This window comes from Epinephelus fuscoguttatus, linkage group LG15, assembly GCF_011397635.1.
Source record: "Epinephelus fuscoguttatus linkage group LG15, E.fuscoguttatus.final_Chr_v1".
NCBI lineage: Eukaryota > Metazoa > Chordata > Actinopteri > Perciformes > Serranidae > Epinephelus > Epinephelus fuscoguttatus.
In genome coordinates, this window is record NC_064766.1 from 5,610,666 (window position 1) to 5,636,639 (window position 25,974).

Here is a 25,974-nt window from a genome sequence, read left to right on the forward strand (position 1 = left end):
ATTTTCTTTTTGTATTAATCAATCTGTTTCACAGGATCCAGTGAGTTCATCTGGACTAAAGTTTTAGAAAATATGATGTCATTTGAAGTACAGCCAAGCAATGTGGTCTGTGTTTCATTAACATTTGCATGTCAGAGACTAGAGTCCAGAACGATACATCAATACCTATTAATTCATAAACTAATCCTGATGTGAACTTTGTGTTGGAACCAAAGTACATGATAAGAATACGTGGATGAAACCAACAGTTCCTGTTGGATGTGAGTAGAAAAATATAGAAACAAGGAGGCAAGAATTTAGACAGTGACAGAAACAGCAAGTGGGCCATGTTTAGAGAGAAAAAGGTGCAATGACATCAATGACATGTCAGTTGTCTTGCTCGATTTTGGATGATGTGACAGTAACATTGTTCAAAAGAGAACAGGACACGGACACACACACACACACACAAATGTTTACTCAGGTCACTTTTGGGGAAATTAGACCGGCTTACATTCATTTCCTGGTGACTTACCCTAACCCTAATGAAAACTAGCCCAATCCTATCACTAACCCTAACCCCACCTCAACCTAACCTTAACCCAAAGCTCTCACGCAATGCCTTGCACAGACATTTTGCAGGGCAGGAGCTCAAGTAGAAAAAATGCTTCTCTGTGAATAAATCAAATAGTAAACCAACAAATCTACCCTCAAACTACAAAGTAGGCTGATGTTCAGTTGCAACGGTCAGACAAAGTGCATTCTCCTTCCCTCCCCTCTTCTCAGTTTGTTCTCCTCCTCCTCTCATTCTCCTCTATTTTTTTTAAAGTCATGTACAAATTCCTCGTTATCCTCTAAATAAGCTTTAAATATTCTTAAAGAATCCCAGATCTGTGCTCCACCTTCCCTCCTTCATAGCAATTTGGCATTTGTCTCTGCTCGCACTGGGTAATGGGTGAAAACGACCCCACCTGCCTTTTTCCCCAAATGAAGAAGCTGTGCTCTATGAACTGTTCAACAGTCTGTTATGTGTCCCCAACACACAAATAAAACACAAACATCCCTCAAATAACCTTCTACATGTGGAGAATCTCAGATTAATTTACAGAATGCTGCAGCAGACATATATTTTAATATACAAATATGTTTTTATTTTTCATTTATTTACATGACTTTTGTGTATTACAGAAATGCAGCATGTCAAGGTAGGTTCATCACAACGAGCAACCCCTTTCATATTATTATGAAAATATCTATTATAGACACTTTAAGGAATTATAGTATAAATAATTAATCAAATAAATGATTGATCGTTTCAGCAACAATTTCTGTAAAAAATTGTAGTTTGTTTTAAGTGACACTTGATGTGAAATTCAATCTTTCTTCCCCTAGGGTAAAGGTCTTTGCACACTGAGGCCATTTTCTGGTATGTCTTTTTTTTTTTTTAAAAAATCCAACTTCAGACAAAAATTGGCACAGTAAGCTTGCACACTAAGAGCAATTTGTTTCATTGTTCTTTAAGTTGCAAAAATTTGCACGAGACAAAATGTAAAGACATATTTTCTCCCTTTGCTTCTCTTCACAGGAGGTACCTCCCTGTCTGTCACCACCTTCTGCCTGCGTCTTACATTTGGCACTGTGGCTACATGAAGGGGCTGAGTGGTCCTCTGTGTGCGGTCCACATCCTCCTCCTTTTCATCATCAGTCACCTGCATATAACTGTCTGACCTGTTGTAATTAGGCTGTCTGAGTTATGAAACGATACTGTTCCTCTGTCTTGTTGTGCATTTCTCTCGCTGCCATATTTTTGTCACTTATTCTTGGTCAAACAACTCCCTACGCAGAAAAACGATGCTTATTCGAAAACTTTAAGGACAGACAAAAGTTGTGGAGGCAGTGTGTAAACTCGACTGGCACAACACGAGGCCCTATGTATTCTTAGATGTGCAATAATTTTAAATATACAAAAGTGTACTCAGTGTGCAAAGACCTTTAGTCCATTTTTTTGTGTATTTATTTAATCCATCAAATCATTGCGAACAGAAACCCTGCACACTGACTCCAATGCCTTCTATGTTCTACTCACTGTGAAAATTTGTTATACCAGACAAAACAAAAAGGTCTTTGCACATTGAGTCTGGTGTTTTTCATCCAAACTGTCGCACATCCAAAACTACGAATGACCTCAGGTTGTGTGAACTACGTTTACACACAGACTCTGAAACTTTCGTCCGTCATTAAACTTTTCGGAAAAGATTTAATTTTCTGCGTTTTCTTGGATTTAGAGAGTTGTTTGACCAGGAAGCAGTGAAGAAAATGTGGCAGGGGAGGAATGGGTCACGTGGTATTCTTTTATTCCTCACTGTGTCCTTACATTTTGTTTCTTATTGCAAATTTTCACAACGAACAGAACATTAAAACGCATCGTGCTCAGTATGCAAGGTTTCCGCACATAACTATTTTTTCCAGATGACGGATTAAAGAAATGCATATGAAATAAATAGACTCAGTGTGCAAAGGCCTCAAGTGTCTGTATGAGCTGAATTACATAAACTGTCAAACAAATCTTGCAGTTATGAAAAAATAATGTTAATTTTCTGAAATATTAATTTCTTTGATCTACCAGTCAACACCCAAAGACACTGTACTGTACTGCATGAGTCTTTATAACCTGGTGGAAGAGGACTGCAACATTTGAAAATTTCTGTCACATAATTCTTGTTAACGTGTGTGTAGATGAGCTATGTGCTTTTTTCCTGCCTGCAAAGACTACATGCATTTATGAGTGAGCAAGTGAGTGTGAGCATGAGTGTGTGTTATTTGTTCATGTTGAGCTGTCGAATCTCGTCCACTCTGTTTCTGTGCAGCTGGAAGGCAGGAGTGACCCAGCGACCACACGAACACTGATCACCACACCAGCTGAATGAGCCCAGCTTAGAGTTGCACTTAGGACACAGCAGCTACACACACACACACACACACACACACAAGGGAAGAGAGGAGAGAAGTACCATAAGTACAGATAAAGAAATCAGTATTTTTAGTAGGATGTGTGGATCCGAAGACTTTTACAGTGATGGAAAGATGATCATGACTAACATTCAGACCGACATAGAACCACAGTTAATCAGTTGTTTTTCAGGGATTCTCTATTGATCTACTGACAGAGATATGAGATCAATTAAACATCAGAGGGAAACGACACTGATTAATGTTGTTGTGCTTTGTTCTGTCCAGCATTTATTCTCTCACAAAGGGACAATGACTTGAATCAAATCAGTTCAAGTGAAGCTGGGAACATGCATGGGAAGTATATTACACCAGTTAATAACACTGTATTTCCTGTCCTGTGTGTATGGATGCATTACCTGTCCATCCATCACTCCAAGTAAAGACTGTTCCATCCACTGCACTGGTTCAATGAAGTAAGACGTACACTGGATATCTCCTAAACCACAATACATTTCATACCCTTTTATTATACTTATTACAAACTACATCTTCAGTTTGTGTGATCATGCAATGAGAGTATTTCACAGCAATCACAGTCGGAAAAACACAGGTGTTACCAATAACTTTAAAGTGAGCCATGACAGTGATACAGCATGCACAATATCAGGACCCTGGAACTGGCACACAAAATAGAACACAGTAATTATGTTATTGGTTATAGTGTTTGACAAGCAAGAGAAAACGGCTGATGAGGTGTCCATTATCACTTTTTCACAGCTGAGGTAGGGGTGTGAACTGTCTGACATGCAGTGGAGGATGGTTGCATCCATGAAGGCTGTTAAAATGTGATTACAGACACCTCGTAGGACATTATCTCACTAATATCTTGGTCACTTACCAAAGAAAAAAAGTAAGAATATTCATTCATATTTTTATGCTTTCTGCAGTCAGAATCTTCAGTTTTCCACAAGTCATAACTCAGTTTCCTTGGTAACATCTGAGGGTTTACCCAGTACCTGGAGTATCATCACCATCCCGCAAGGTTCTTATGCAATGGAAATGTTATTCACTACTCCAGTAAACAGAGACAGGTGACATGCTTTATGTTCTAAAACCAGCCATTGGCGATTTGACCAGATGAGCTGCAGGTGACACCATCAGCCGGCTTGAGTCCAGCTCAGACCGGCCAGTTTACACCGCTGCAACTTTTCTCAGCTCTCTCTCTTGGTTTTGTCTCGTCGTGAATCATCGGTCTGAACTGGGCTTTAAGGCCCTGACACACCAGAGTTGGACCGTCAGTGAGCCTCTCTGAATGTCTTGGCAGTTGGAAAAAGCTGATAAGCTGTTCGTATCTGTCTTTAAACATGCTGAAACATGTTGGTCTCTAAAGGTGTGTTTTCTCCTAATTGGGTGTACTCATGGTCTGCGGCAGTCCTAAATTTGTTTGAAGAGTGTGAACATACTCAGGTAAGAAAATATTGATGAATCCCAGAGTCTCACAGTTTAAAATATTGTATGGTGCTCTTACCTGTGAGGTTACTGGACTTCTTATGACTAAAGGCTGGCGCTCCCTCTCCTACTGGATGACTGAGAATACTGGAGCCACGGAACAGAGTTCGTCTGCAGAGGAGGAGGAGAGGCTGGAGTCAGGATGTGTATTTCTTAAAATGTTGAATTATTCCTTTAACCATCAAGATAACACACCTATTTATGAAAAGGTTTATTCTGACTTCCTACTTCAAGGTCTTGATAATTCTCATTTGACATCCATTCAGCATCTTTATAAAACTTTCCTTCATTCAACCACTGTATACATTTTTCTACCTCTCACCTGCACTTCCTGCAACGATAGGACACCTCAGAGGAGCTGGAGTGGGCAGGGTCAATGGCAAACAGCTCCCTGGGAACATGCTGCAACTCTGCACGCACACGCACACAAACACACACACACACACACACACACACACACACACAAATAGAAAATGTTTGAAGCTAGCTATGTTTTAAGCAAACAATTATTTTGTGCGTGTGTGTGTGTGGTTACCAGGGTACTTCTCAGTGAGCTTGGTCAGTCTGTACTGTTTGTATAGAGGACTGGAGGAGTCCACTTCACAGTGCAGGGCCTCATACAAACACAGCTGCTCCTCAAAACCACTGTTGACCCTAAAACAAATCCACCAGCTTTCAATTATCTGTCCTACACCTACATACATGATACAGCTACATCCAACATAATAATAATAACTATTACATACATTCTGACCATGTACTCTGAAAAGGTCACTTTGCCCAGTGTAGATATTGGGTGAAGTGGTGAAGTTAGTTGAAAAGCGAAATTCAAGAAGCATTGCAGACACACACACACACACACACCTACACCCACACAGCTCCACACACACACACACACACACACACATACACACAGACAGACAGACAGACAGACAGACAGACACACACACACACACACACACACACACACACACACACTTACTGTACATCCTGTTTAACAGTCTTCAGTCTGTGGTAAGCCTCAGTGAAACCCAGCTGGTATCTCTTCATAAGATAAGCAGTAATGATGGTGGCACTGCGACTCCGACCAGCCTGGCTGACACACACACACAAACAAACACATGCATGCACACCCATCATTAAATTAAACAGGCTCGGTGGATAAAACAATTGTTTATTAGAAATATACACTCATTCTGAAATTGATGCATGCAACAAAAAAGTTGGGACAGGGTTTACTGCTGTGTGACATCACCTTTTCTTTAAACAACACTCAGTAAGTGTTTGGGGACCAAGGATATTGAGTGTTTGGAAGTTTGAAAGTGAAATTCTTTCCCATTCTTGCTTGATGTATGACTTCAGTTGCTCAAGTTTACCACAGTTCATTTACACACACTACCCACACTGTTAGGATACAAAGCTGGTTGAAAATTGGCAAAGTATAACTTCACGTAAAACACCGGATGGAAACCCATCTAGAGTGACAAGTGACCTCTGAGCCTTACCAGTGAACAAGTGCAGCCCCGCCTCCATCCAGAGCCTCCTGAATGAACAGGAAGCAGTCGTCCATGTGACTCAAGAGGTCAGAGGTGACCTCATCCAGAACATTGACCCACTTTTTGCAGAGGCCCCCATCTGCAGGAAGAAGAGGGGCAGGGTCCTCAGAGTCCACACTCAGGATGTGAGTGACAGCTGCATTGGCCAGTGCCTGGCTGTCATTGAGGTCAGCCGCAGTGCCGATGTACAGACCAGGGTCCACCAGCAGCATAACTGCAGAGACAGACACAGCTGAACACAATGTCTTCTTTCACCAGTAAACAAAGATCAGGAATTTAATTAAACTAATTTTAAAAAGCTTCTAAATTTCTCACAATATCATGTTTTTATAAAACTGACTGTTGATTGTTTCAGCAATTCTTAGGTAGGCTACAGAAACCTTAAACCTCCTGTCCAAAGAGGAGATGATCCAGCCACAAGGATTCTTATGGACTTATCTGTCTGGTTTTGATTCTTTGTAAGATATTTGCATTACATTTGTCAGATATTTTGGTTTAAACATAAATGTGGAAATAAACAGGATGATATAAAAAATACAAATGTATCAATACAGGGCAAATTGAAAACACAGAAATTATTCTCAGGAGAGACTCAGGAGAAGGGCGGGAGGTATGGCCCTACGAACTCACGGATTTTGTCTTTACTGTCCTCTGACAAGTAAAGAACAGTCCCTAAGTGTCAGGTTTTTAGGCTACATGCCATATGAGGCAACAGACTGGTTCTCTACACAGCCCACAGAACTGATAAAAAATAATAAAAAACCAAGGAAGGCCATAAATTCTTTTTAAAGACTCTGCCTTGACTTCGTCCTCAAAACATTTCAGAACCACTGAACACTGACATGACTGCATTTTGTCCCTGACATGCAGTGGTGTAGCTGTAGTTGATGAGGTGGGTGTACTGATAGGCAGATAGGTAGGTTACCGATGAGGAAGTAGGCATACTCTGCTATATATTACAACGGCTTTTTAGCTGATAGATGGGTGTATTGTAACTGGATAGAAAAAGAAGTGGGTATACCCCATATACCTGACTATACCCTCCACTACACCACTGCTGACATGTCTCTAACTACGACAGTGTGAGGAGACGGTCGTTAACTCACCTCGTTAGCTAAATTCAGCCTCGCCGCTATTTAAGCTCCTCCAGTGAAACTCTACTATTTCGGTAGTTCACCTCGTTTAACATGTGGTGTGCCGAGCAAAGAGTAAAAGAATAACTAACTACAAACGCACAGAAAACCGAGTTAAATACGAAAGAAAATGTGTGGTCACTGAGGTGTTTGGTTCGTATCTGACACTGTCCGGGCAGAAACATATAGGACGACTCTTTCGTTCCGGTGTTACACCAAATTCTGTAACCCATCAGATCCGTCACATACTTCATTTAGACATCTTTAATTTAACATGCTGGCAGTTAGATATAATCACACGCATAAACAGCTGTGATATTCATGTTCTGAAATACCTGTCACATTTCGTAACACTTGACTGTACTTTTTACAGGAGCGGTAAGTCAGACAGACAATCAGGGACTGTTCTGTAGTTATCAGCCTCCCTGAGTGACTGGCAGAAAATGCATGACACTCTCCACCATAAGTCAGTTATTCGATTTTTAAAACTTCCCCTTTGACGTTAAAGATAAAATCCTGGAGCTGAAAAGCCTCGGTTTTTTACTCTTGTGCATGCTGGTTAGTTCATGCAAACGGTTTATTTTTGGCCAGATTTTAAATGAAACAGAATAAAGTGAATGTGTGTACACACGCACACGCGCGCACGCACACACACGCATATACATATATGTACATTTATAAAAGTAAGCTCAAAAAGTAAGGAAATTTGTGTTAAATAGATTATTTCTTTGTTGTAACAATGTGTAGAACACCCCAGTTCGGCTTAACCAACCAGTGAAGAAATGGGCAAAACACAACAAGCTGAAATTTGCAAGTAATTTTATTACAATTCAATAGATTAAAAAAAGTTAAAAATGGGGGCCCACGTTAGGGGAGAAAATAGATAAAATGGGTCTGGAAGCCAGTTCAGTTGAGAGGGGGAATAAATGTCTGTGGCTGGGTGTGCTGTCCTTGTGTATGGCGAAGCCGATATTCTTACAACAAGGTCGGTGTATCTGTATCTGGTCACTGTTATGCGGCTGGTCAGGTCCGGCGTTGCACGACGCTTCTAGTAGCTCTGCTTGACCAGGCAGCTCTCCACCTTGACCCAGCCGTGTGGCAGACACAGCAGCCCTCTCAGCACACCCAACCTGCAGAGGAGATTCACAGCCGAAATGAACAAACTGTCTGTGTGTGTGTGTGTGTGTGTGTGTGTGTGTGTGTGTGTGTGTGTGTGTGTGTGTGTGTGTGTGTGTGTGTGTGTGTGTGTGTGTGTCTGATAAGTACTCAGCAAATTAGGAGGTAACACCCATCACACCTGCATGCCATCAGCCCATCACCACAGCAATTCACCAAACATGGAAACCACACCCACTAACCACTGCACTCTCACACACACACACTGAGTGCTCAAATCATAAATAAAATAAATCACTGCAACTAAACGATACAAGTCTACCCTGTTACAAATGCTTTTTGGCAATAAATCTTATACCACTGAAAAGCCTGTTTAGTTGAGAGGGGGAATAAATGTCTGTGGCTGGGTGTGCTGTCCTTGTGTATGGCGAAGCCGATATTCTTACAACAAGGTCGGTGTATCTGTATCTGGTCACTGTTATGCGGCTGGTCAGGTCCGGCGTTGCACGACGCTTCTAGTAGCTCTGCTTGACCAGGCAGCTCTCCACCTTGACCCAGCCGTGTGGCAGACACAGCAGCCCTCTCAGCACACCCAACCCGCAGAGGAGATTCACAGCCGAAATGAACAAACTGTCTGTGTGTTTTTCACGGGTGGCAGTTGCACCCGTGAAAAATTTGCTAAATCTTTTCTGCCAATGCCAAACAGCTTTGTTTTGCTGTTGACTCTTGTTTGGTGTTGTTTAGTGGTTTGGATGATTGAAGTCTGAAGAAACAAGACATGTTGACAATTTAACAATTTATTCATTTAACAAACAGGAGCCTCAGTAGCGTGTGGAAGAACCATACACAGCCACAACGTCCTGGCACCTCCTCCTCATGCTGGTCACCAGCCTGGTCACACACTGCTGTGGGATGGCATCCCATTCTTCAAGCTATTCACCTTCAATCAGGTACCAGAAGCTCAAAACAAGAGTCAGTAGCAACAGCAAAAAAAAAAAGCTGTTTGGCATTGGCAGAGAAGATTTGGCAGATTTTTCATGGGCACAACCCACATACTCAGCTCTGCTGCTCATCCCACAAATGCATGTTCCTTACCAATGTGGCACAATTTAAAAGGGGAATAAACAGGTTTTCCAACAGTATAAGATTTATTGCCAAGAAGCACTGTTACAACAAAGAAATAATCTACCAAACACAAAATTCCTTACTTTTTGTGCTTAGTTTATATATATATATAAACAAGTGGTGAGTCAGTGTGTGTGTGTGTGTGTGATTGGAAATGATAGAAATGATGTTGTTATCTCTCTCTTGTTATCTTCTGGTAATATAAAAAAAAGTCTATTTCAGAGCATTTGCTTAAAATTTAGCAGTTTCTCGAACATTTTGTAATTACAGTTCTGATTTTTATATTATTATCTGTAAATTTCTTTGGTCACCTGCCTTCTTCATTCCTGACAGACTTGTAAAACCAAATGTTCTCTTTGAATTTGTGGTGGTGGTAAATACAGCATGAAATCACCACATTAGTTTGTCAGATCATTAACTTTTCACATACACCAAACATACATATTTTTAATCATATCAGATGCTCTTCTTATTATGTCAACAAAAGGACTTTTTAGGACTTTTATTTCTTACCTAATATAACGTTAGACTTTTTTTTTTGTCCCTACAATGTCTTGTTAAGTTCTTATCACTTGTTTTTGCTTGCTTTGTAAGAGATTTGGGCAAGGGCGTAGGTTTCACTTCACCATTGGGATGAGGGGGTTAGAGGTCCTGCCAATAAATTTTAAGTATCAAACTTAATTGATGCACCAATATCTGCATTGTTTTGCATTAATTTAGTTTGAGGTCTTTGTATTTGGTCAGAGTAAAAGTTCTATGGATTAAGGCAAAGTAAATGGGTAACTCATTAGTAGTCTACGTCTGTAATTCACTGTCGATGCCGAATTTGCCATCACTTAAGAAAGAAAACTGATTGAACCAAAGGTACACCGATTTCTGGTAGTCGAGTTTAAGTGCCAAAGAAAAAAAATTGAAATAGTGGAAAATCTAAACCATCTACATGAGAGAGGTCAGTTGTCTATTTTTTTGTTTTTTTTTTGCTCAAAGCAAAGCTATCTGTACCAGATACAAACTGTTACATTATAAATAACTACTCAGAAACACACACAAGTGTGTCCTTTTACTGAGAATGTCATGTTACAGGGGATGGAATGTTTAGATGTGATTAGAAATTAACAAAAGCCAACATAGTTTGGAGAAAATAAAATAGTGGAAAATCTGACTTGTACTCCTAGATGCATCCAAATTCAAAGAATGTGGGAATAACAGAGTTCCACTTCAGTTTGTCAGTAAAACATTCCATCCTTTTTAAAACTGGTTAAGGTATCTGATGATAAACATTTTAAACATACTCCTAGTGGAGCCCTTAGGTACGATTTTGAATGCTGTTTTAGAAATATTTAGGCACAAAACAAAGGTTTGAGAAAAATATTGAAAGGTAAAAGGTCCCAGCCCAGTCACTAAAAGAAAATGTTAACATTGTACGCCTCTACACATTTCATCATATCAACATTTCTAAAGCGACGTTGCACACGAGCTGACTTTGTCATCATGAGGTGGAGGGGATATTGGATGGTATGTCACCTCAGTGAGATGTCTGCCAAGCTTCTGACCACTGTTTGAGGCCAACACGCAGCTAAACCAGTCATGATTTAGTAACCCGTGTTTGTCTTTTCAGCTGGGATAGTGGCATGAAAAGCAGTTGTTTTTATCGAAACATCACTGCTTTTCCTGCCGGGACTGTGCCCCCCCAAAATGGGGTATTTTAAGCTAAAACATGATCTTCTCCTAACCATAACCAAGTGATTTTTGTGCCTAACCACAGGTTAATTACAGCGCTGTTGAAATGCAAAGTTTTAACGTATCCACTACATAATAACATGCAAATTTAACGAATCCGTAGTTTTACCAAAACAGCATTGTCTGCCACAGACAGAACAAACAAAAGGAGAACATTCTTTACCCACAAGGAAAATAAACTTCATGGTGAAATTGGCATCAGCTATAAAGCTGAAATAATGGGTAGGAACAAGTGAAGAGTGTGACGGGAAGATACCAGGAGGATGAGGTAATGTGAGCAGACACTGGTCAGCAACCCACAGTCTCATCAGGGAGCCATTACCAGTGTCAACTGGTAGTAGGAACAGTAAATCTGCATAAAGTGAATGTGAATCTACAAACATCCTGTCAGCTCCCTTCGCAGCTCCAGAGAGAAACACACATGTTTCTCAAACGAACTGTCTGACTGTATAAAAGGACTAAACTTACAGTCACATGGTCAGGTTGAACAAATCTCTGCTCTTTTTAAGATATGTGTCCTTTGCCAGACACACTTTAAATACATGTTTCATAATGTCTGTCTGACCTCCTGTTTCTCTACACCAAAAAAGTGTGTGTGAATATGTGCGTAGTGCTCTGAACTGCCCGCCAGCATGCATCCCACAGTCTGTACATGGTCACAATGTGGGGCGCTAATAAAGTTTAATGAGCTGCTTTAATCTGACCATCTGACCAATCACAATACCTCACTGTAACCACACCTCTTCCCGAGGGCTCATTAGAGGGCTGCCATCACACATAATTGACTGTTAGAAATTAAGCATTAAAAAAACAGGCGGCACGCATGTGTGTAGTCATTCAGACCAACAGGTGAATGGGAACAGAGTGGGTGTGTTGATGTGTTCGGTCTGCTGCAGTGACTCATTCACATTGTATTATGTCTCTAGCAGATGCCCTGTAAGAGTGTCAACAAGCTGATTTGTAACAGACGTCAAGAGACTTTTGCTACTTTTAAAATACTTTAATTTAAACTTCTGTCTTTATGAAAATATATATTTTTATGTGATTAACATCTTTCAGTTTAGGTAACCCAACACAACTCTAACTTCACCCCTGTGGTGGACAGTCTGAAGAGAGACCCAGCTCAGTGGTCAGACTGTTGCCGAGTGGTTGAGGCTGGTGGGAATGTGTGGATAAGTGTATTAGAATGGCTATAAGAAATATCATATGAGAATATGATAATTTGAATTGAATTATTCATTTTTATTATAAAATATGATTTAATTTATATTAAATCACCTTGTGGGACATCACCCCCAGAGAAACAAGATTGGTAGACAAATAATTTATTCATCACATAAAATATGATAAACTATCAATTTGAAACTCTAACCAAAACTGCTTTGGGGGGGGGGGGCAGTCTTTGTTAGACTTTGTGGGTCTCCATAGGAAACCAAAGAAAATAGGATAAGAAAGATAGCCATTCTCACAAGATGCTCTCTGATCGTTCATAGGCTGGTATTGCATCAACTTGCTCAACCAAAGAGCAGATCCTGCTACCTCTTGTATGCTAAGCAAGCACTCCACCATTTAAGGAACTGTGTTTTTTTTTTTTTTTGCTTTTCATGGTACCGCACTCTGTACGCACCTTTAAAGACAACACACCCAAGACAAGGCAAAAGACTGACTAGTAGAAAACTGTAAAGATGGCCACTGAGAGAGGGTGAGGTTCTGCCTCACCATATGCATACCACCCTCAGTTACGACCTTAAAGACAACACACCAAAGATGAGCTGGCTGAGTGGTTAATGTGATAAGACTGCTTTTGCTCTGCATGCATGGTTCAAATACATCATGTTGCAGTCAATTTTCCTTCAGTCTGCTCTAATTAGTACATATTAACAAGCACCATTATCACTGAAACAAGTTTAGTTCATTTTAATCCAGGTTATAAAAATGAATGTAAAAGATCAAAAAAGTGTGAAGTGTGAAAAAGCTAGTTTTATTTTTAGGGCAGAAAAGTCACCAAGTCCATGTCAAATTCTATCCCTCAAGGGTAGATCCTCAATAGATGCCTCAGTGAAGATGAGTAATGATGTTGAAAAAGAACTCTTCATATGGGTTAAGAAGAAGAAGAAGAAGAAGAAGTAATGGCACTTGTTTATTTAAATATTTAAAAAGACATAAAATTCGATGCGAAAGGAGGGGACACTAATTAAAATGAATCAATCTGGTATTTAGATTTTTTTTTTTATCAGTTCATACTTTCAGGGTTAAGTGGGATCAGGTATATCTAAAGAGTTTGAAATACAAATTGGAATTCCACAAGGAAGTGTTATTCACACTATCCTTTTCCATATAATGATAAACAGTGTATTTTGGGATGTAAACAGAGAAAATAGTGCATCATATGTGCAAAAGATGGGGCAAGCTGGAAAAGAGGAAGAAATGTAGTCATGTTGTTCAAAATGTTCAGACTGCTTTACACATTGTCATATAATTTGGGTTCCAAGATTTCACTACCTAAATAATGTTATTTGCTGTTTCACAAAAGAAAACACCATTTAACTGCAATTTACCTCTATATAGACAACCGTTAGAGACTGCCAGGTCTCAAAAATTTATAATTATGATATGATGAAAAGAATACATGGAATTCTCATATAAAACACAGAAACCAAATGTAAGAAAACTTCAAACCTCATGAGGAATTTCTGCGGTTATGACTGAGGGGCTGACTATCACTTTTAGATATATATCAGGCACTAATAAGATCCACTATAGATTATGGCTGTATATGGAAAAGCATGTAAGACAATTTTACAAAGACTAGACAGGGTTTAAACCAGAGCATTAAGACTATGTTTAGGGGCTATGAGAACAACTCCAGTAAATGATCTATTAGTAGAAGCTGGTGATGACACGTTAGACCAGAAAAATTATTAAAAGGATGTGGAAAGGAACAACTCACCACTGAGGCTTTAAGAGAATGTTGGGAGTATGCTAAAGATAATGAAAGAAATTTTGAATGGAATATAGGGGAAACTGTATAAAAGATGGGTTTGGAAGAGTTAAATTATAGTCCATTTGTTACTTTATGCACCACCACCAGCACCATGAATTATCCCAGAGCCATATGCTAACTTACAACTTCTAGAAGAAACATAAACTAATCTGTAACAGGTAGCATTCGGAATATTGTTAAGACCATGTTCATAGACAATACTTTAGATTTTTGACAATATATACGGATGTTTCAAAGAATCCTGATTATGGACTTGTGGGAATTGGTATAAATTGGTATACCACAATTTACTGTTATTGTATATTATAGACCAGTGGTTCTCAAATGGTCCAGCCACAGGGTCCAGACTCTCCTTTGGTTAAAGGTCGACGCAGCATCATACTTGCATTTGGCCATGTCGCTGAGCTAGTTTGCTGTCTCTGTTAAGTAGCTGTCAGTTATTTACTCACTCTACAGCAGGAAACTAGCCTGGAAATCCAGACCCAAATCTAGAAAGATTTAGAGTCTGGCTATGAGTAATGCAAATGGCCCAACTCGAGGGGCGGCACCAAGCATGCTTTTGAAAATAACACTACGACCAATCAGAACAATACACAGGGTGACGTATCCAGAGCGCTACCAGCAGAGCTAACTGGTAGATTAGACTCTTGCCGTATCCGGTCGGCAAAACAGCAAAAATGTCCTTCTTGCAAAGGAAAGATTCGAGCGCCGTCTTCTGTTCCTCTTTTAGAGAGAAAAAGCCAAGTCTAACTCGTTCATTGTAGCGGCCAGAGCCGTTTCAAACAACTGGTGTTCATCCGTAGCCATCTTGCAATGTTTACTGACTGATTCCGGACTTCGTTGTCGCAGCACTGTCGTCATCTGTTTAGCTGGCCTCTGGCCCGCCTATATCAGATACACCGATGTGATTGGTGCAGCTCGGCTCCAAGGGCATGGGTAATGAGCATCATTACTGATTGCCAGAGTGACTCGCTGAGCAAATTCAAACTGTGCTCTCGCGAGAACTCTGGATTTCTGGGGTAGCAGCACTTCAGAATAAAAGCTCTGTGCCAGATATTGACTGAATTTTAAAATAAAGTGTTCTTTTTACAAACATGACACGTTTGCAAGTTACTTGCAGTCTATTTAGAATGGACTTGCAACCCACTTTTGGACTGCGACCCCCTGATTGGGAACCACTGTCTGACCACTAGATTGACAATATTCTCAGCAGATTTGCAGTCATTCGTCAGTGGGTGGATTTTGCACAGTTGTCATGGAAAGGGCTAAGACATCAAAAAAATGACCACTTGTTTTTACATGGCTGAAGTTCCATGCCTCAGTCATGAGAAAACAGGTGGTGAGTCAGGGTGTGTGTGCGTGTGTGTGTCATCGTGGCAAAATGTGGTTACTGGTGGCACCTACTGTAGCGGGAACTACCATGAAGGTGGTTTTGAGTATTTCACCATGTTTTTATGTGACTTTTGATCTGTCTGTCAGTTTCCCCAACTGTACAAGAAGGAGTCACAAAACTTAACAGGTGTGTAGATGAGATCAATTTGAGGGCCAAGCCAAATTTGAAAATGGATTTGGCACCGGAAGAAGTGGGGTAAGAAGTAGGGAAAGCATCTCCATAGATATAAATGCCCCAGCAGACTGACCCTTGTCATTCATTACCTTTCTTTGGCTCTTTCCCCTCATCCTCTCCTTGTGAAAGTCACCCACTTGTAGACACTTTTTATGACCTATGGACTGAGCTGAACAATATAAAATCACTAAATAATTGTCTTAACCACATGACATCAGCTTTGGCTGGCACAAGCACCTCATTCCTCAAGTTGGCTCGCAGAGAAAATGTGACCAAAGGGCAACAGGTCGGAGTAATATCACATGTGGGGAAGGAGAAAAACACTGATTACAGTTGATTAACTTAAAAAATAGTTGGCAAAGAAATTATTTACTTAAAAAAATGTAGAATTTTAAAAAATGCAACTATTAAGAAAGAAGTAAAAGACAGTCTTTTTCTTGTGCAACCAAAAACAAACAGTAAAAAGTACCTGAGGTAATTTATAATTAGTTACTTTCCATCTCTGGTCTGGAAGCGGGTTTCTGTGTGTAGGAGTTCATTTATTGCCAGTGTAGGAAGTTTAAATACTTCTTGGCAGTTTTTAATTAGTCTGTGGGTGTAGTATGAGTGTGTGGTTGTGTGTGATGCTAATTAAAAGTGTCCTGTCTCAGTGCCTTTGTCTCATATATAAGACCAACAAACTGAGAGGCTGAAAGAAGACAGGGAGAGGTGACACACTGACTCTCTAAATTTCTTTCTATTACTGTGCCAGTGTCTCTCTTACGTTCCATTTCTATATCGCTGTTGTTGTTTGGTTCAGATTCAGTTAAGACAGAGTCTTGGGCAGAGATGATGATGAGGATGGTGATGAAAATGGCACTGTGGCTTCTTTGTCTTGGCCTTGCTGTGCCTTACACTGCTGTTGCTGCTGCTGGACCAGGTAAGCTCTGACATATTTATCTAACCTTCTTATGATTATGATCTGGTAGTGCACCTGCTTGAGTATAAAATGTCTACTAATGAAGCTATCATATCATCTAGTGTGCAAAATACCTTGTCATGTGTACACTGCACCTATAGCAACTTGCAATCGCATTTTGATACAGCAAAATGTACCTTTTAATATCTTGAAATTTCTCATAATGCACATGTAATACCTTATAATGTTAAAAAAAAACGTCTTTTAGTAACACACCTGCTATGTCTCAAAATGCCCAATAAAAATGTTTAAGACTTGGTCTATTGTGCTTTGGGATGTCTTACAGTCCATTTGATGATACCAAAGTAATGATGTCATATAGGACACTTACAGTGCTTAACAAATTAAAATTAAAGTGTGACTGAAATCACACACACACACACACACACACACACACACACACACACACACACGTCGTCTCTCTCCAGGAAGCTGTGTGGGCCGTTGTGGCGAGGCTTTCATCAGAGGCCAGCAGTGTACCTGTGACTTTGGCTGCCTGCAACACAATGAGTGCTGCCCAGACTTCCACGCTACTTGCACCGCTGGTAAGACACTCAATAAATCGAGACAGTACATTTTTATCAATTCATCTGTGCTAATTTGAAGGATAGAAGGAAAGGACAGATAAGTATAACAGGTCAAGGAAAAGAAATGCAGGCAATGAGAGTCTTGATTTATGGTGATTAAATACTGCAGCATATGCTATATGCTTTCATCTTAAAGCTGCACAAATATTTATTTTATAACATCCAATAAATTGTTGCTTAGCTCATTTATTGTTTTTTATAGAACTACTGAGCCTCTTTAGCTTGTTGTGTGGGTTTCTATGAAACTCTTAGCATCTTTAGCTTGGTGTATTGATTTCTATTGAGCTGTGAAGTCTCTGGTTTCTAATAACCTCGAAATCCTTGGCTCATTGTTTTGGTATTACAGCACATTTAATGTATGTTTCACTGCTCTCAGTTTCTAGCAGAATCAGGCAGCTATTTTTTTGTAGCAAACAAGCTCTAATAAACTCAGTGTACAGTATCCCTGCTCAGCATTAAATGGCAGACAGACAAAGTTAGTAACTAGACTGTGGTTCACCTAATAGCTGTAAGCTCCAGATAGTTTCTTAGGATTTAGAGGAGAGAGAGAGTGAATTGGATTACGTTGCTGTTTGTCTCCTGGATGTGTAAATGGGCAACTGTTTGCTAAATTTCAGTTTTGGACTATGTTGGACTATGTTGAAACATGCACTCTGCTGTGTTGATCTGTCTATTCTCAGCTCAGTCCTGTCAGGGTCGCTGTGGTGAAGCATTTAGGCGCGGTCTGCTGTGTGAGTGTGATCCACAGTGCATCAAGTACAACACCTGTTGTCCTGACTACCAGCTACACTGCGGTAATGGCCAACAACCACAACAACCACAGCTACAACAACACATACACACAGTGCCCCACTGTGACCTAGCAACGCATACACAATTATAATAAAGTTTAGAGACATAATGACGCTTAAAAAAGTTTGTCTCTCTGTCCACAGATGCCAGTGTGTCAGTTTCACACACCAGGACTTCCCAGCCTCTGAGGGCTGCAGCTTCAGGTTAGCACCCAGCAGTAACAACTAACTAATGAGTAAAAGAGCTTCGCTTTCTCTGCCAATGTAGCTTTAATGCTGGATTTGCTATCATTTACCAGCTAACCAATCAAATCCTTATATTGGTACTTAAACCTGCCATTTATAGCTCATAAATACTGTCAAAATACAGAAGCTGTGAGACAGAAGATGGAAAATGGAAAATTAATTTGAGTTGAAAGAATATTTTTTGAAAATGTATTTAATGAGCTTTAATGAGCCAACACAAAAGGCTTGGGTAGACAATATATGGGGCAGCAGTAGCTCAGTCCATAGGGACTTGGGTTGGGAACCGGAGGGTCGCCTTTTCGAGTCCCCGTCTGGACCAAATATGGAGCGTGGACTGGTGGCTGGAGAGGTGCCAGTTCATCTCCTGGGCACTGCCTAGGTGCCCTTGACCAAAGCACCAAACCCCCAACCGCTCGGGGCAGCCCCACCCTGACATCACTCCACCTTGTGCATGTCTAGGTCCTGTTTGTGCATGTGTGTGTCTTTCGGACTTGTGTGCAATTGACAGCAAGAGTGAAAAAATTTCCCCTCAGGGGAATTAATAAAGTATATAAAGTTAAGTTAAAAGTTAAGTTATCAATCAATCAATCAATTTTATTTATAAAGCCCAATATCACAAATCACAATTTGCCTCACAGGGCTTTACAGCTTACGACATCCCTCTGTCCTTAAGACCCTCACAGCGGATAAGGAAAAACTCCCCAAAAAACCCCTTTAACGGGGAAAAAAAACGGTAGAAACCTCAGGAAGAGCAACTGAGGAGGGATCCCTCTTCCAGGACGGACAGACGTGCAATAGATGTCATACAGAACAGATCAGCATAACAAATTAACAGTAAACCATATGACACAATGAGACAGAGAAAGAGAGAGAGAGAGAGAGAGAGAGAGAGAGAGAGAGAGATGCAGGTAATGACAGTAGCTTACAACAACATTATTGAAAGTAATAATATTATAGTTATAGTTCTGGTTACTGCGGTACAATATGTTGAAAGTATGTATTAATACCTGGCAGTATACATGTGTGACAATAATCATATGTGTATAATAACAGAAGAAGTATGACTAATGACTAATGATGGCAGCAGCAACAGGAGGCATCTGGCGGGACCACGGCAGCAGCACAACCACACACGTCACGCTGTCCAGGCACCGCTGCGATATGAGTTATATAACTCTAAAATTCACACTCCTCAGCCAAGCTTGAAACGTGTTGCAGTACTGAGTAGCTGCCATTTTATGTTCCTGATGAACCAACTGCTGTTGGATAACAGGTGTGTCCTCACAGTTTTTCCCCATTATTTTCTCCTCCTCAGGAAAACGGAAGCTAGGGAGGAGCTGGAAAAAATCCAACAGTGAGAGTGAGGAATGGTACACAGGTAGATGTTGTTTTCATGTTGAATTTGTGTTTTATTCAGAGTGAGAACAAACCTTAACATCTACTGTATATATGCCAAACAGCACATATAATTATGATATTATATCTATTTTGTTCTAAAGGATGCCTTTTTTGTCTGTGTCTGACACTGAAATCAGTTACCAAGTGGCGGTATTTGACAATTTTGGAATGAGGAAGGGTGTAAAAACAGCACATTGTGGTTTTACAAGGGGTTATGTGCCAGTGAATTTTGCTACGGTTGGATAAAGCAAGGCTTGGCTGTTGTACAGATGTGTGAGTGGTATTGATCCTCTCATCAAACATCATTAACCAGTAACATAATAGCACATTTTTGCCTCTGGGCTCTCTAACAGGTTAATCTGACCATGTTGATGAGGCACTGATTTAGGGGCCTCTATTGGCAAAATTATATATAATGTTCATAACTATGTTTACATTAGTGTAAAATCACCTGAAAATAAAAAACATTGTGTTTTCGTCACCTTAGAATAGGCCGTTTATATCTACATACTGAGATTGTCCTTTACTACAGAGTTCGCTGTGTTGTTTCTACAGTAGCCCCAAATGGACAAACCAAACACTGGCTCTAGATAGGGCCACTGTAGTTGTTCTTCATGCTTGGCTCATGGGAGAAGTTTCAGTTCTGCAGCCCTACCTCAAGATGCCATTAAATCCTACACACTGAATCTTTAACCACTGAGAACACAATACTAGTGTTCATTGTTGATGGATTGTAGCAAACCTACAAAACATAGCTGTGGATGTGTCTGTCAGTTTCTGTATTACTTGTATTAAATAAATAATGCAGTTTATTATGGTCATTTAAATTCATATTGTTTTTTATGTAGTGAAGGCTCTCTGCTCACAGTACCCTGGGGGTCACTGTCCTGGTGCAATGGGCCTCAAACCACTGACTGCCAGCCCCTCTGGTCCCGCCCTTCCTGCTGTTGTACCAACCAATCTACTGCAACATGGTTTGAAATATTTCTTTCTTTCTTTCTTTCTTTCTTTCTTTTAAAATGTCATTTGTTCCTAAAAGATAATTTTGTTTTGACTTATTACATAAAACATGAAAACCTCCCTGGTTCTTTTTTCTCCTGTAGGTGTGGGTAACATCCCTGTTGGTCGACTGCCAGTGTCCATCCCCTCCGCTCATAGTGAAGTTCCAGCTTCACCAGCACCTGGCTCCTCTCTGCCCCGCTACAGTGCTCCATCCCTGGACGGCAGTGCTCTTGTCAGTGCTGGTGATGGAGCTGTTAATGGCAATGTCCACCTGCTGCTGTCGCATGAAGGAGTGGCTTCATCTGGGCCAAGTCAAGGTTAGTTTGACAGAGATTTAATTCATCATTTGTTAAATCTGATTTAACTTAAATTACATTTTTGGTCGGCACAGTGGTGTGGTGCAGTGGTTAGCACTGTTGCCTCACAACAAAAGGGTTCCAGGTTCAAACTGGGGCCCTTCTGTGTGGAGTATGCATATTCCCAGTTGGTGTGGGGGTTGTTTGGCTTCCTCCCACAGTCCAAAGACATGTGAGACCATAAGGACATTAGGTTTACTGGTGACTCTGAATGCTCGTAGGTGTGAATGGTTGTTTTTTGTGTGTGTCAGCCCTGTGATAGTCTGGCGATGTGTCCAGGGTGTATCCGCCTCTCGATTTGTTATAAAGCACTCATTGTAACCCAAATAAGTAAAATTAAATTAATAATAGTATTTATTGCATTTGACCACACACTTTAATAACTATTTTTGTTTGCAGTAGTTCCAGCAGCAGCTCTCAGTGGCCCAGCTGGCTCCAGGCCCAGACCCAGCACTCTGCAGGATGTAGCCCAAGCCTTGGGTCTCCCTGTGGTGGAAGGAGGATCTGAGAGACCAGGGACAGGTAGGACAAGTGTGTGTGTGTGTGTGTGTGTGTGTGTGTGTGTGTTGCATTTTGACCAAATTCAGTCACTTTTATCTTTACATACATGATATTAGAAATATTACAAAGTTTTTTATTACATATATTTTTGAACAGATCAGAATGATCTTCTCTTGACACATTCGGTGTCTAAAGTCATCAAATACCACCGCTTGGTCGGTGTTTTCTGCATCAGACACTGACAGCACCAGTGTATAACGCTGCCAGATGATGTCAGCGTATGGATGTTGAGCCAAACCATGATGTTTTTTTCTGAACCTAACCACATGCATTTGTTGCACAAGGAACAAGTAAATACAAGGTGTTTTTCCTGTGCTGACTGTATGCCTCTAACAAGCAAAAACTGTACATTTCCTGTGAAAAGGGAGGTGAATTTTGAAAGACACAATGCATTTTAACAGGCGTAAATTGACACAGCATCCCAGGACTTCAACAACAGACGCACCCAGAATACTTAGCACGTAATATGTAGACGTCAAAAGTCCACCACACAACTGATGACATGTAATGAGTTGGGAGTAAGAACATGTTGCTGTATCAGAATGACTTTTTTTGTTTGACTAATAATACTAAAAATACTGAAAATTCAAATACATGAAAAAATCAAAATTGACTAACTGGGCCAATAAATTGCAGACGTAATAATGGGTTTTTAGTGTGTCTGATAAATTGTGTGTGTGTGTGTGTGTGTGTGTGTGTGTGTGTAGGACTCCTTGCTGATGTCAACCTATGCAGTGATTCTCCCATTAATGGACTGACAGCTCTCAGCAATGGGACCATACTGATATTTAAAGGTCAGTCATCCAGATGCTGTTTCTAGTGTGTGTAATGACTCCAGTATAAAAGGATATCCTGCAAACACAATATTGGGAAGAAACACATATTTAAGCATATAAAGTCAATATTGTGTTTATATATTCTTTATGATTTGAGTGTGATGTGTAATAAACAGATAATGTGATTCTGTGAAGTCTCAGAGTGTCCTGTGTGAGCTGTATCACTTATACTGTATGTGTGTTTCAGGTGAGCTGTTCTGGGCAGTGGACCCTGTCAGTCACTTAGTTGGTCGTCCACAGAGCATCACAGACACTCTGGGTGTCCCGTCTCCCATCGATACTGTCTTCACACGCTGCAACTGCCACGGACACACCTACATCATCAAGGTACAAATATCACTATATCCCAATATACAACCACTGTGTCACTACTGCTATGACTCTTACTATAACTACTGACACCACCAGTGCCACTGTTAAGAAGACTAGAATAATACAACAAAAATTTCTGATACTAGAGTTTAAGTATTGCTCCTGTTCCCATCACAGTGACACCAAATAGAAGAGTCCAATCTAGAATAGTCCAGTTGTTGGAGAGTTCAAATCTGAAAAAAAAAAAAAAAAAAAAATCCCATAGTTTCTTTCCAAAAAATGGAAATGCGACATGATCAGATCATTTTGTAAGCAAATATGTTGCTTTAAATTTGCAGTTATTATAGCACAGCTATCAGGTAAATCTGTTGGACATCATTCTGGACAGATAGTATTTTGGGTGGGCACCCTATTATCAGTGGCTATCAGCCTTATAGATATGGGTTAGAAGGGGCCTGCTACACCTACTAGTAGGTTCAGAAGGCCATTATCAGGCTGTCAGCCTTATCAGTTTTCAGTGGGAGCAGTTTCATTAGGTTTAGGTTTCATATATAATCTGTGTATCATTTGTTCTGTTCATATTCAGCTGGGAATCCCAAATTGGAAATTGAAAAAATAATTTGTTGATGTTATTTATATATGACTCCAACACACACACACACAAAAATAATAACAGCTTGTTTTTTTTTCTACTTTGATTATATGCTCAAGTCTACAATAGGAATTGAAAAAAATGGGCCATATTAAATCTTTCCAATCTGTGTGACTATGAAGTTACTGACTTCTTCATGTGTTGCACTTTTCTGGACATTGGGATTGTGCATCTCACAAACTTTCATATACTTTCTCAAATAAGCTCCCTCTGTGATGATGGAAGTTAGTGTGCAGTTACCCTCTTTTTCACCATCTGTCCTCTTCATCCACTGATCTAGGGAGACCAGTACTGGCGTCTAGATGGGAACATGGTGATGGAGCCGGGCTACCCCAAACCTCTGGCCGCTGAGTTCCCAGGTCTGACAGGAAGCATCAGAGCTGCACTGGCAGTACCAGCAACCACAAGTAGACCAGAGACTGTATACTTCTTTAAGCCTGGTGAGGAATACAGAAAGACACAACTAAACTGATAAACAGAGGGACAGAGGCACGGTCTAGGGCTGGGAGGAATTCACCTAAAGTACAAGATGCTGAATCCCAAGAGCAGCTAGTTCCACACAACAGCTAACAATCAAGGCACTAAATTTATAACTATCAACTGGCCACCAGAGCACTGTGGTTGTGTGAGAAATATAATCTCAACTCAAGGTCCACTAAACTTGCATTTTGTGGCATTTAACTCCAGCTCACAGTCGTCATTAGTAAATGACGCTGAGTGCAGTTTGGTGGGGTAGGCGCTGTTATTTTTTTGACACCTTATATTCTCTGATGAAGACAGTGAGATGCAGTTGGGAGGTCTGAAAAAGCTAGTGAGTGATCTTTTAGGTTGAGATTACTTTGTCACACACAGACAGTGATACCAAGGTCCAAACAGAACTTTCTTGCTCAAAACAACGTGGTTGTTTGTTGTATTGGGCAGCTCTCAGTACCTGTGTAGCTGTATGGATGTAAAGCAAGAAGCTCTGTCATCTCTTTCAAGATATATAAATGAACAGAAAAAACTTGCACGTAGATGGACATACAGTGTGTCTTTTTAATGCTGTTTGAGTTTATGGACATGACTGACAGTAGCTCTCTGTGTTTGTCCCACAGGAGACATCATGCAGACGTTCACCTTCCCACCAGGCAGCACTCCCTCCTGCAGCATTAAACCAAGGAGCTCCTTGAACAGACGGCAGGCTGGTCAGTAGCCCACCGAAGCAGGGAACTGGTCAAATGAAAATACAGCAGATTTTGTTGTAGACGGCTAGTTTAAAGGCACAGTTTCTGAATACGAACTGTGTGCATTTCTCTGTGTACTGAGTATTTTGATATCTTGGTATTTATATAACACTTATACCTGCTTTATTTTTTAAAAAGAAATGGAAATCTGACTTTTCACAACATGAGACCTTTTTTGGGGGTTAATTTATCAATTAACTAAGTAGGCATGCACTTCATTAAATGTACTTAAAATGCTTGTTTTTATTTCTCAAACCCATAAGTTCTACTAAGTGGAGAGATCAACATCAAACTGTCTCTGAAGGGATTCCCCACACCTGTCACCTCAGCTCTGTCCATGCCCAGCCCTCTGAGGAGTGACCCATATGAGCACTACATCTTCTCCGGACGTAAGAACCATCCTGGTTATTCTCATTAGACAGAAAAAAGTAGTAGTTTACCATGACGACTGTGAACCACATATAGACTGTATTTCTTGTGTTTTAATGCAGGTCAGTGTTTCAATAAGTCTCAGAGGCATTCCACTCCACCAGATGCTGATTTGTGTATGAGGTGTGATTACTCTGGTAAAGTTTATCTGAGCTGAAATCATTAACTCTTCTGTCTCTCTTCTCCACAGCACTCTTCTTCAGCATCCAGATTTTAGGTGACCTGCCAGCACTGGCCAAACCTGACCCCTTGGCAGTCCTCGCACCCATGCCCATCCTCAGCCCTGCTGTCATGGCTACCAACACTGCCAACACGGCTGCTCAAAATGCTAACCCTCCCCTTCCAGCCAACTCCATCAGAGTCTGGCTGCGCTGTCCCTAGGGACATTCTGATAAGGTGACAGAGGCCATGTTCTGGTCATTTCTGCAACAGCACAGCAAGTTCTAGTGAATAAAACGTGACAACATACTATTTCTTCTGATACATTCATATCATGATTTTCAATTTATAAAAGTACATTTTTCATGCAATGTTGCCAAAGTTTTAGGGCCCCTCTCTTGCTATCAAACCATGCAACTTTCAACTACTAAAGACACATAAGAGCTCAGTTCTACCGGAGTACATGCTTTTTGAAAAGTTGCATTTCCTATGGTTGTGTAGTAGGTGGAACTAATTCACTTGGAGGAATTTTCAGAATAACCTGTTACTTTGTTCAAGTATAAAAAGTGTCATCCATTATTGTGTTTAGGGCTGTAATTAATGATTATCTTTATGTTAAAAAGTTATTGTTGTAGTCAATAAATAGCCAAAAAAAAACCCAAAACAAAATAATTAAGAAAAATAATTCAATATAAAACTGACCCCATGGACTAGCCAACTGTTAAGAAAAAAACAAACAAAAAAAACCCCACATATCGCTGCTACTCCTTATTCAACTTTATT

At 40.3% G+C, this 25,974-nt stretch overlaps 2 protein-coding genes across 2 annotated transcripts; one reads left to right on the forward strand and one right to left on the reverse strand.

Annotated features, from left to right (window-relative positions):
- Window positions 1–1,400: 1,400 nt before the first annotated feature.
- On the reverse strand, window positions 1,401–7,293 carry dusp12 (dual specificity phosphatase 12). The gene is made up of 9 exons (XM_049599195.1): window positions 7,237–7,293; window positions 7,103–7,180; window positions 5,946–6,210; window positions 5,423–5,536; window positions 4,976–5,094; window positions 4,763–4,850; window positions 4,460–4,551; window positions 3,348–3,427; window positions 1,401–2,939 (listed from the first exon to the last, which is right to left on the reverse strand). The coding sequence occupies exons 3-9, from the start codon at window positions 6,206–6,208 to the stop codon at window positions 2,796–2,798; spliced, it is 900 nt and encodes a 299-aa protein (XP_049455152.1). The 5' UTR covers window positions 6,209–6,210; window positions 7,103–7,180; window positions 7,237–7,293; the 3' UTR covers window positions 1,401–2,795.
- Window positions 7,294–16,495: 9,202 nt separating this feature from the next.
- Window positions 16,496–25,969, forward strand: prg4a (proteoglycan 4a). The gene is made up of 14 exons (XM_049597982.1): window positions 16,496–16,600; window positions 17,068–17,184; window positions 17,907–18,020; window positions 18,162–18,221; window positions 19,579–19,641; window positions 20,510–20,635; window positions 20,765–20,980; window positions 21,419–21,541; window positions 22,288–22,374; window positions 22,604–22,743; window positions 23,661–23,820; window positions 24,475–24,564; window positions 24,867–24,992; window positions 25,223–25,969. The coding sequence occupies exons 1-14, from the start codon at window positions 16,510–16,512 to the stop codon at window positions 25,411–25,413; spliced, it is 1,704 nt and encodes a 567-aa protein (XP_049453939.1). The 5' UTR covers window positions 16,496–16,509; the 3' UTR covers window positions 25,414–25,969.
- The last annotated feature ends 5 nt before the right edge of the window (window positions 25,970–25,974 follow it).

Coding starts and splice junctions, on each gene's coding strand:
- dusp12 (XM_049599195.1), bottom strand. CDS start 6,208: ATGCTGCTGGTGGACCCTGGTCTGTACATCGGCACTGCGGCTGACCTC. Junction 5,095..5,422: donor ACTGTTAAACAGGATGTACA/GTAAGTGTGTGT, acceptor GATTTGTTTTAG/GGTCAACAGTGGTTTTGAGG. Junction 4,851..4,975: donor GCTCACTGAGAAGTACCCTG/GTAACCACACAC, acceptor GTGTGCGTGCAG/AGTTGCAGCATGTTCCCAGG.
- prg4a (XM_049597982.1), top strand. CDS start 16,510: ATGATGATGAGGATGGTGATGAAAATGGCACTGTGGCTTCTTTGTCTT. Junction 17,185..17,906: donor CCACGCTACTTGCACCGCTG/GTAAGACACTCA, acceptor GTCTATTCTCAG/CTCAGTCCTGTCAGGGTCGC. Junction 23,821..24,474: donor TGTATACTTCTTTAAGCCTG/GTGAGGAATACA, acceptor TTTGTCCCACAG/GAGACATCATGCAGACGTTC.